Source organism: Drosophila tropicalis, unplaced genomic scaffold (assembly GCF_018151085.1).
Source record: "Drosophila tropicalis isolate 14030-0801.00 unplaced genomic scaffold, ASM1815108v1 contig_47, whole genome shotgun sequence".
NCBI lineage: Eukaryota > Metazoa > Arthropoda > Insecta > Diptera > Drosophilidae > Drosophila > Drosophila tropicalis.
In genome coordinates this window covers 28,326-40,428 of record NW_027172936.1, presented here as the reverse complement: position 1 = coordinate 40,428, position 12,103 = coordinate 28,326, and the positions used below count along the sequence as shown (strand labels likewise).

The 12,103-nt window shown below is 37.1% G+C and overlaps 1 protein-coding gene across 1 annotated transcript in view; it reads left to right on the top strand.

The window, feature by feature from the left end:
- AGO3 (Argonaute 3) overlaps positions 1-9,669 on the top strand; it is a 43,611-nt gene extending 33,942 nt beyond the window's left edge. The window contains exons 2-3 of the mRNA XM_068287339.1: positions 7,068-8,485; positions 9,601-9,669. Coding sequence (XP_068143440.1) covers positions 7,068-8,485; positions 9,601-9,669 — 1,487 coding nt within the window. The remainder of the gene's footprint in view (positions 1-7,067; positions 8,486-9,600) is intronic.
- Positions 9,670-12,103: the final 2,434 nt, after the last annotated feature.

The following is a 12,103-nucleotide window of genomic DNA, read 5'->3' as shown; positions in this document are numbered from 1 at the left end:
ACAATTTTGCAATAATGGTAATTTTTATATTATTTGGACCCTTCAAGGCACAATATTTAATAATATTTGCAACTTAAAAATTTTTGTTATGCTTTTTATACCCTTGCAAAAAGGGTATATTAATTTTGGTCAGAAGTGGGCAACGCATAGAACGAAGCATATCCGACCATACAAAGTATAAATATTCTTGATCAGCGTCTGGATCAACGCAAACTCCTCCTAGACCGTAAGAGCTACAGAGGTGAAATTTTTCACTAAGGCTTGTATATACTGCAGGGGTTATTAGCGGACGTTGACGATACTATGCGCAGTACGTTCAAGTGGCCCCTGCGATACCAGGACATAGCCTGTTACGCGCGAGCCCAAGCAGATAACGCACGGCACGAATCGCGTGGACAAATACACAATAGAAAAAACAGACAAACAAATAATACTACAGCTATCTATTAACTAATTGGGATAGGATAGATGTTTTAAGCATATTAATAGAAAACTCTGAGCCGATTACAGGGAATAGAAGGTTGTAATCAGAGCAGAGGACCCTAAAAGGTTCATGCATAGCATAGTTAGAAGAACAACGACTAAGGGATAAAGGTATCAAAGGATGTCTACTCCGTCTACATGGTACCGACAGATTCACCTGAGCTAATAACTCAGGCGAGTCGATATCACCAATTAGGAGCTTGTGTATAAAAATGACACCAAGCATAATTCTACGGTTAGTTAGGGACGGAAGGTTAATCAAGAGAAGTCTACTAGAATACGAAGGCAAATTGACATTGCGATCCCAGCTTAAGCCACGAAGAGCAAATAGCAAAAACTGCTTTTGAACGGATTCAAGTCTAATCTGGTGCGACTCATATTGAGGTGACCAAATGCAAGATCCATACTCTAAAATAGGACGGACAAGCGAAGTAAAAAGAACTTTAGTTGTATAGGGGTCATCAAATTCTTTTGACCATCTTTTAATGAAACCCAGGACACTCATGGCCTTTGCGACCGTGGTGGAAATGTGGGTGTTAAAATTTAACTTATGGTCCATAAGTACGCCCAAATCATTTATATTATTTAAACGTTCTAAAGGGCTATTGTTTAGAAAATAAGTGACCAGTTGGGGAGAGTTACGGAAAAAAGTCATTACCTTACATTTGGTAGTGTTTAGATTTAGTAGATTAAACTGGCACCAGGATTGAAAGTTTTTAAGATCAGCTTGTAGCCGACTAAATAAATCTGTATCTTTATGAGTAAGACAAAGCTTGACATCGTCAGCATACATAAGCACACGCGAATGAACAATGACTGATGGAAGATCGTTAATGAATAGTGTGAAGAGCAGAGGGCCAAGATGACTACCTTAAGGTACACCAGAAGTCACAGGAATGGAAGAGGAAAAAGAAAACTTAAAAAGTACCTTCTGTTTTCTATTTGTTAAATATTCACGAACCCAAGAAAGGAAAAGGGGTGGAAACCCAATGTCGCTCAGCTTAGAAAGTAATAGGGTATGATTAACGGAATCAAAGGCTTTGCTAAAGTCATCAGTATATATTACATCAGTTTGTTTACCATTTTTAAACCCCTTGATAATTACTGATGTAAATTCTAAAAGGTTAGTGGTTGTAGATCTACGTTTCACAAACCCATGTTGGGATGGCGAAATAATAGAGCTGCAAAAATGTTGCAATTAAGAAGTTATAATTTTCTCAAAAGCTTTCGGAATAGCGGACAATTTTGAGATACCCCTATAGTAAGAGGCTTCGGACTTTTTGCCATTTTTATGCAGAGGAATGATATACTACTCCTTCCAAATAGATGGAAAAGAGGAAGATTCGACAGACAATAGAAACAATTTTAAAATGGGTTTACATAATGCGTTTGCACAGAACCTGAGTACGCATCCAGGAAGAACATCTGGCCCCGGAGAATAAACAGGTTTAACTAATTTAAGTTCGCTACGAATAGAACTTTCATCAATCACTGGATTAAAAATGCAATTAGCCTTTTTTAAATGATAAGGATACGGACTTGCTCGATATACCGTTGAGGAATAAGTTGTTTTGAAAAAACTCGCAAACATATCGGCAATTGCCTGATCAGTGCTTGCTTTTTTATTTTGAAAAGACAAAAAAAGATGGGTGCACAGAGGCCTTACGTTTAGAATTAACAAAGTTATAAAATTGTTTAGGGTCGGAAGAAAACTGAAGCTTACACCGCTGGAGATAATTCTTATAGCATTGAGTATTAAGCATCATGAACTTTGAACGAGCGACTGTATACAGATCATAATCTGATGAACGACGTGTTTTTTGAAACTTCTTATAATATCGTGTCTTCACATTTTTCAAATTGGCTAACTCACGAGAGAACCAGGGAGGTTTGTTAAGCCGCTCCAGCCTACCAAGAGGCACACAAATATCAAAGAGTGAATTCAGAGTATCATAGAAAACACGAACAGCTGAGTTCATATCTCTACAATTGTACAGATAAGACCAATCGGTAGTAGCAATGTTTTCATCAAGGCTGGCAAAGTCAGTCTTACGAAAGCACCTAGTTAGAGGTAACTCATTTGAACCAAGTAATGGTGAAAGCAAGGGCAAATCAATTTTTAAATTTAATGTAGGATGAAATTTGTCTTCTGGAAGAACAAATGGTTCGATCCTAGAAACCTCACAATAAGAAGAATCCAATACAAAAATAAGATCTAACGATTTTCTATTAGAATTTAAGACGGGATTGACTTGGGATAAAGATAAGCCTAGAAGGCCATCAATAAAGTCATGTGACAAAGAGGGCAGCAACGTGGTAGATTCATCTGTTAGTGACCATGCTAAAGCGGGTAAATGAAAATCACCTACAACTATGAGCAAGTCTTGACTGGAAACTAAAGAGGAGACAAACTGAATTGCCTCTAAATGATTTAAATATACCACCATGTCTGACAATGGTGGAATATAGGAACAAGTCATGAAAGCATTAAAAGATTTAAAATTTACTTTAACACCGACAAACTCAATCTCCTGGGTACTAGAAAATTGAATCATTTCAGATGATAAAGCAGCATCAACAGCTATCAGAACGCCACCACCTATACGAGAAATCCGGTCACGTCTGAATATAGAAAAGTTTGTGGAAAAAACCGATGCATCAGCAATATCAGGTTTTAGCCACGTCTCTGTAAAAGCTAGAATGTTATGTTCAAAAGAAAGACATAGAGATTAGAAAGTTTAGATTTCAGCCCTCTAACGTTCTGGTAACCCAGGTTAAGGGACGAAGCTAGTTTTTTGACACACCAGCAGATGCTGATGTGGCAGGAATGGTATTAGTTGTTGTTGTTGGCAAGCGAATCGGTTTCCGATTTTTCTTTTTCATAGTATATTTCTTAACTAGTATATGTTTTGGCCAAAAATCTTCTCGACATATAGTGTCGAAGATATTGGCAGAAACACTAATTTTAAAGGACGAAATGTCCCGAGAGTAAGAAAATTTAAACTTCTCCACCGCAATATTCGAGACGTTAACTTTCTTCCGAATATAGGCTATTACATCATCAGATGTGACAACAGGGTCTAGCCTAGAAACAAATATATGTTTCTTTGGTGGTATGCCAACGAGAGGCCGCGGTCCCGGAGCGTCAGCCGCAGCAGTAACGTTGGACAAGTCACCCACTGCAGCAGTCAACTTGTTTACGGGGCCCTCGATACTTTTAGAAGTATCGGCAATTTCCATTGGAATGGGTAATTGCCCGGACACATCGGACACTACAATAGGCATCGTTTTTAAGAGATCATTCCCAGGTGATACCGGTAATTCCTTACTAATAGCATTCACAACCGGGCTCTTAAACGAAATCAATTGCTGTACATTAGGAGTGGACGGTGCATGAAACCGGTCGGGGACGATAAGAGACGCTGGCGGGTCTACAGATGCAGAAACACCCCAAGGACTGGTCCTTTTACGTTTCGGAGACTCATTCATAAGCGATAAACTTCTGAACTGAGTCTCCACCGCAGTAAACTCCGCTTGGAGTTTATTAAAACCTGCCCTTAAAGTGTCAAAACTATCTCTAGCCCGCCTCATAAAAGAGCGCATATCATTCTCGACCTCTCGGCAAGCATCACATCCATATTTTAAGCCACCACCTTTAGCAATAGACTCCTTGATTCTGCCTGTGTAACCTGCACACTTAACGTGAACCGCATTGTCACACAACCAACTCAGAATATAATCATGGGAGTCAACCGCATTAGTGGCAACTATGCAATTATTTTTTGAGCAGACAACCATTTTATCAAAAAGTTTAATTTAATTAAAAAAGGAAATACAAAAAATAAAAAATAAAAATTCTAAGGGTTAAAATTCTGTGTATAAGAATATACTGACCAGTTCTGACTTAAGGGTTAATGTGCAGAGTAAGCCTTCACAACTAGAGAATAAAAAGAGATGAAAGCACAAAAACAAAAACACGTATCACAGAGTCGCGGGTAGGCAAAAGACGAGAGCGCAAATCAATCAAGAATAGGAAAGAGCGGGAAAGCGCGTCAAATTGAACACATGCAACAACAATTTGTACGCAAGAGCGCGGGAGTTAGTTAAAACGGTAAAGACACAAACGCTAATGCAAGTATTGTTGTAAGTTTTGATTTTATTTAAATTTAAACAAAAGCGACAGCGAGAATTCGCGAAATGAAAATAAAATTCGGATGTTGAAATTATTATTAATTAAACCGATAATGAATTTAAGAAATTTGTAAAAGTATTTAATCGCGAGAAAAAAATAAAAATTGATAAGCGCAAAAAAAACACGTCCGTCCTCTGCAACGAGTGAAAGTTTGATCTTGTATAGCCTTTTGTAAATAACTTCGTTACTTTTAACGCGATTGCTTTTATTTTCTTATTAATTAAACATTTCTGAATTTAATATATTTGTTAATGACTGTGTTGAATTTGATAAAGATCGGGTGACTATATCATATAGCTCCCATAGGAACGATCGGTGGAAAACTGTGACTTTGGTCAATAACTTCGTTATTTCCTATGATTGTAGGCCATTCTTTCGCAAACATAAGCCTTTTTAGATAAAACGTTCTTCCACATTGATGGCTAATAGGTAAGGAAAGAGTTACCAAAAAAAAAAGTGCAAGGTTATACAAACTTTGACGCGGTCGAAGTTAGCCCTGGCCATCTGGTTTTTATACCCTTGCAAAAAGGGTATATTAATTTTGGTCAGAAGTGTGCAACGCATAGAACGAAGCATCTCCGACCATACAAAGTATATATATTCTTGATCAGCACGACGAGACGAGTTCAACTAGCCATGTCCGTCCGTCCGTCCGTCCGTCCGTCCGTCCGTCCGTCCGTCCGTCCGTCCGTCCGTCCGTCTGGATCAACGCAAACTCCTCCTAGACCGTAAGAGCTACAGAGCTGAAATTTTGCACGTAGGCTTGTATATACTGCAGGCGTTGTATATCTCGGATTCAGCCGGATCGGACCACTATATCATATAGCTCCCATACAAACCTCAAAGTCACGAACAGTGACTTTTCTCAATAACTTCGTTATTTTCTATGCTATTATCGTGAAACTTAATATTAGAGAGTTTACTGCGCCTATAAGTGACTATGCCAAATTTGATCAAGATCGGGTGACTATATCATATAGCTCCCATACAAACGGCCAAGTCACGAACAGTGAATTTCTCAATAACTTCGTTATTTTCTGAGCTATTGTCGTGAAACTTAATATTAGAGAGTTTACTACGCCTATAACGACTATGCCAAATTTGATCAAGATCGGGTGACTATATAATATAGCTCCCATACAAACGGCCAAGTCACGAACAGTGACTTTCTTAATACCTTCGTTATTTTCTGAGCTATTGTCGTGAAACTTAATATTAGAGAGTTTACTACGCCTATAAGCGACTATGCCAAATTTGATCAAGATCAGGTGACTATATCATATAGCTCCCATAGGAACGATTGGTCGAAAACAGTGACTTTTGCTTTTAAATTAAACATTTCTTAATTTAATATATATGTTAATGACTGTGCCGAATTTGATAAAGATCGGGTGACTATATCATATAGCTCCCATAGGAACGATCGGTGGAAAACAGTGACTTTGATCAATATCTTCGTTATTTCCTATGATTGTATGCCTTTCTTTCTCAAGCTTAAGCCTTTTTAGATAAAACGTTCTTCCACATTGATGGCTAATAGGTAAGGATACCGGCCCTCTGGTTTTTTTTTTATTTACATGTTTTCGCCCTTGAGCCAATTTTTCTTCAGGGCTCAGAAGAACCAAATCGTCGTTGAGCCAGGCTGCGTTGTTGTTCTCCAATCGATTCTTATCTCTGTTGCTTTTCTTCCACTTTTCAGACAATTTTGTGTGGAAAATTTTGAGCTTATCCAAAATTGAATGGTCGTCCTGCTCACTACAGTCCGATTTCTTGAGAATTAGAAAAAATGTAGTCGACATGTGCGGAACACTTATTTTTCCTCATGCCATACTATTTATAAAAAGTTGCCGCTTGCAGACCGACATGGTTTCTAAAAAAAGACACATTGTTAGAATGGGCAGCTCAGGGCAGCTAATGTTGGACAATTCACATAGTGGACGAACAATATAATATCACAAATATAAAATTTTTACCGGCCAATACCGGCCTCATAATTTTTTATTCTACAGAAGATGAAATTGGTTAACAATAAGGTATTAGAGAGACAGATGGTTAAAAGTACAATTAAACAACACAACATATATTCACAGGTCACAAAACATTTAGATTCTTGAAATACATACTTTCACTTTGTAAAATACATAAAAACCTGGATTAAAAATGAATAAATCAACGTTTTTTTCAACAATCTAAGATCGGTGTAAACACGTGGGTAAAGTGCAACGAAAACTGTGTTTCGATATTTTGTGTTTGTGAGCTTGTGGGACAGAATTCGTCTTGTCTTGTCGTTCAAAATAAATATACACTTTTCGCAACGGTATAAAAATTATAAAAATATGGTAAATATCAGAATATATATAATTACAAATTTTTTTAATTTTATTTTTTGCAGGTTCTGTTATTAATTTGGCCTGCAATTATGTTGAACTGAAGTCAGACCCCAGAAAAGGGGTTTTCCTTTACGAAGTCCGATTTTTTCCTACTGTGGACTCTATTCAATTAAGAGTGAAATATTTAAATGAACACAAAGAGAAAATTGGTGGAACTAAAACATTTGATGGCACAACTCTTTACTTGCCCATTTTGTTGAAGGAAAAAATGACAAGGTTTGTTTGTAAAACTGCAAACAATTCCGATATTGAAATCAAAATATTGTTCAAGAAAAAGGAATCGCTGAAAAATTGTAGTCAGTTATACAATATTTTATTTGATCGTGTAATGAAAACGCTTAACTATGTTAGATTTGATCGAAAGCAGTATGATCCTTCACGGCCTAAAATTATTCCCTTGGGAAAGCTAGAAGTTTGGCCCGGATATGTTATAGCTGTTGAAGAATACGAAGGAGGACTAATGCTTTGTTGTGATGTATCGCATCGTTTACTTTGCCAAAGAACTGTTTTAGATATGTTAATTGAAATTTATCAGCACAACAAAAATCTTTATCAAGAAGTTGCAAAAAAATCTTTGATAGGAAGTATAGTTATAACACGATACAACAATCGTACGTACAGAATCGACGACATTTCATTTGATCAAAATCCGCTTTCAACTTTTGATACTAGAAATGGAAGTATAAGTTATTTAGAGTATTATCAAAAACATCATTATATTAATATAAAAGACAACAAGCAGCCATTGTTGTTAAGCGTTAAGAAAACTAGAGGAAATGACTCACTTCAAACAGATGATATTCGCTTTTGTTTAATACCAGAACTTTGCTACTTAACGGGACTGAGTGATGAAATTAGAGCAGATCAAAAACTTATGCGGGATATAGTCACATTTACAAGAGTTTCTCCAAATCAGCGCATGCTTGCTCTTAACAAGTTTTACGAAAACGTATCTGAAAGTGAAGACGCTCGAAAAATCCTCGAAAATTGGGGATTATCGCTCTTTAAAAAGTATAATAATTTAATTGGTCGACAAATGGATCAAGAGAAAATATACTTTGCTAGCAAATCAGTTTCAGCTGGAAAAAATTCGAACTTTTCGAGAGATGCCATGAATAACGAAATGCTGCAAATAGTTCACCTCAGAAGTTGGATAATAATACATTTTCGAAATGACTTAAAAGTTGTAAAGTCGTTGCTTGACAATATGGAACGTTGCTGTAAATCATTTGGGATGAGTATGATAAAACCAAAAATTTTTTCTTTGGATCAAGATCGTTTGGATGCATATGTTGATACCTTACGTAAAAATATTGGCATGGATACACAAATTGTAGTTTGTATATGCTCAAACAGCAGAGACGATAGATATTCTGCTATCAAAAAAATCTGTTGCTCGGAAATACCTGTACCGTCACAAGTAAGTAAATATTTAATTCATTCCATAATATAATTATATTTCCCCTATAATCAGGCTTTTTATCATGCTTTTATATGTACTTACATAGATGTTATTTAAATTGCACTGTGTTTGATGTTTGGAACAATTGAATGGATATTAATTTTAAAATATTCAATACTTCAACTTATTTAAGGTGGCAAGCTCATAAAGCAAACTTAATTTTCGAATCTTTCCTTTTCTGTGCAAAACTGTCAAAAAAATTAATTTTGTCAAGTTCTTTTTCCCAGTGTCTTTTGCGGAAGACTTTGAAAAATTTATTAAAAATACCAAGGTTAACTTTCGCTAGACCAAAGGCATTAATGCACATGTATGTTTGAACATACATAACCTTTAGACTATCATTCTGTCCTCGATGTTATTTAATAACTCACTCCTTATGTATAGTCACGAGAGAGCAGAGCAGCCGAATAGTCCTCGATTCTATAATTGAGAGTAAAATATTTGGCTGCCAGAGAAATCAAATAACTCGCCAAATAAAACAACAGACTGGCAACACCATTCCCAATAAAAAATACCGTTTGTCTAGCTTAAGTAAATATTTACCAAAATTAATCATTTAAAAAAACCCAAAGTTATTATCTTTTGCTCCCCTTTCTATTTCAATCTTCTTTCCAACTCGTCTTTTGCGGCTACCAACAAATTTAATATTCCATTCGTTAAATAAAAAGTTGTCGTCTTTGAGTACCACAAAATACCATACCTTAAGATTTTTATAAGGAAAGCGCCATTTATTCCGCTGGTGTAACTCCTTCAGATATTCATCCGAGATAATCATCTTTCTACAGACGCTGCCAGCGGCCAATGGTCGATGGGGATTGAGAATCTGAGTCGTGAGGTCAGACTGAAATAACTTATGTCAATTAAACTAACTCTGCTAATATATTTGCTTGATGCTTTGAAGACTACACGTACCTTTGTTATTTTACTGTCGTCATTAAAGACAGCTTAATGTGATAAAAATCATTACACCTGGGCACCTGACGGATGTGGTCCAAATTTTAATACTTTTGTATGACGGCGTTGTGATCAGCTTTGCCCGAAATACTTTATAAGAGCCGAACTTAATTTTTTAGGAACTGACCCATTGCACCTTGTCTGGACTGACCGAGGTTGATGTTGCTTGGATCTCGGAACGGGAGTGAGACCACATATATTTCCGAATCATTTACTCTTGTAGTCGACTGGAAATTGACCTCGCAGAATAAATCAGAATCTTTTAAAGGTTTGACCGATAGATTCCGCTTCCCAAAACCTTGTGAGAAGAGTTTCGAAAGAATTACCTTTGATTAAAGCGAACCTTGTGGTAAATGCGGAATTTATAACTTCAAAGTTATTTGCCTTTCGGTTGTCTGGAAGGTGGTTCCGCGGAGGTTTAAGTGGAAATTGAATGGCCATTGCTGTTATATTTTCAATACCTTCGAGCGTACGAAACCGCTTGGTGAGAAAATCATCCTTTGCTTACAACTCTGGTATGGCGGTGTTATCCCCAAAAGATTGTGAAAGGATCACCCTCGGCGATTTAATAGAACAAAAGAAAGCGAACATGCCACCGCACGTGTAGACTTAAAGACCACAGTTCTCAAAAACACGAATGGATGCCTGCAGGGCCTGAGCTATTTAAGGCAGGTCAATAAGTGCTCTGTCAACGAGAAGGCGCTTTTTTTCGAAACGGTGCTTGAGTCATTTGTTATTATTTAATTAGTTATTGTTATTTGTAAGCGAGAAGTTTGCTTCAATGAAGTTGGCTTTACAACTGGTTTTTGCTAGAAAATTATAAAGTTTCTAACTGGCGGAAATTCGCAAATCGCTGATGTAGATGGCCGTAAACAAACAAACGTAGGCAATCTCCCGTAAAGGTAATCTTCCGTAAAGGTATCTGTGTTAATGGGTGGAAGTCGACGACCTCGTAACATTTTAGAGGGGTTAGCTCTGATGCTTCATAGATAACTCGCTTATTTGGGCAGTCCACTGCTCGTATACTTGGTAGCACTTGTCATCTCTTGCTTGGAGGGCTAGAGGTTTAGAGCTATCCCCCTTGTCCTCTGAGAGTACGTCGCATTGTACAATTTTCTCGCTTAACTTTTGGACTCGGGCACGACAGACTTGAAGCGTGAAGACGATGACTTTGGACAGTAATGTGACTTAACTATAGATTTTAAATTGAATTTGCTTATCGTTGACCGAGAAAAACTTCTGCAAAGACATGATGGAAGCAGCTAGAGTCCTATTAGATTCGGACCGAGTGATTCTTGAAGCGTTTACGGCAATTTGTGTTGGTGGTACCTTTTTCCAGCTTGCTCGTCATGGCTCAGACGTGGCCTGCTTTGCGGTCGTTCCTGGTAGAGTGGGCGAAGAATTGAAAGAGAAACGATAGTGGATAGTGTCTGACGCGCTTCGAACGAAGAAGTGTTAGGACTGGCCGCGGATTTGGCAATATTTACACGCTGGTGCAGGCATCTTAACCTTTTGATCGTCCTTTTAGGGACTTGTGATCAAAATCTGACGTTATGGCCGTAGCGGTTTTGATCCGGTGCAGGACCATCACGACCGACTTGGCACAGCAAAACAGTAAAACAAAATGGTTAATCAAATATTCATTTTTCCCCTTATTATCAACCTGACCCTTTAGCTATATACCCCACAAACTGTCTGCAAACCCAGGGCATATATAGACATGTAAATGTTTATAGGTACTGTTGCGAACTTAAAAAAAGCACCACTTGCTGAGGTAATGTGTTTAAAGGATTCTTAGATTTAATTTAAAGTCCAAGGAACATGCAAATATGTACGTTTTTGAAAATAAAATATGTGCTCAAAAAATACCTGAAACTAAAAGGAGCACTTGTCAAATATTCACTTAAATTAAAAAAAAAAGAAAAACAAAATTAGATATAAAATATATTATTGAATTATAAATTCAATACTTGGTTGCATCAACTACTTTCACTCGTTGCAGAGGACGGACGTGTTTTTTTTGCGCTTATTAATTTTTATTTTTTTCTCGCGATTAAATACTTTTACAAATTTTTTAAATTCATTATCGGTTTAATTAATAATAATTTCAACATCCGAATTTTATTTTCATTTCGCGAATTCTTGCTGCCGCTTTTGTTTAAATTTAAATAAAATCAAAACTTACAACAATACTTGCATTAGCGGTGTTGTTGTTTTGCTTATCTCTTTTGCGTTTGTGTCTTTACCGTTTTAACTAACTCTCGCGCTCTTGCGTACAAATTGTTGTTGCATGTGTTCAATTTGACGCGCTCTCCCGCTCTTTCCTATTCTTGATTGATTTGCGCTCTCGTCTTTTGCCTACCCGCGACTCTGTGATACGTGTTTTTGTTTTTGTGTTTTCATCTCTTTTTATACCCTTGCAAAAAGGGTATATTAATTTTGGTCAGAAGTGTGCAACGCATAGAACAAAGCATCTCCGACCATACAAAGTATATATATTCTTGATCAGCACGACGAGACGAGTTCAAATAGCCATGTCCGTCCGTCCGTCCGTCTGGATCAACGCAAACTCCTTCTAGACCGTAAGAGCTACAGAGCTGAAATTTTGCACGTAGGCTTGTA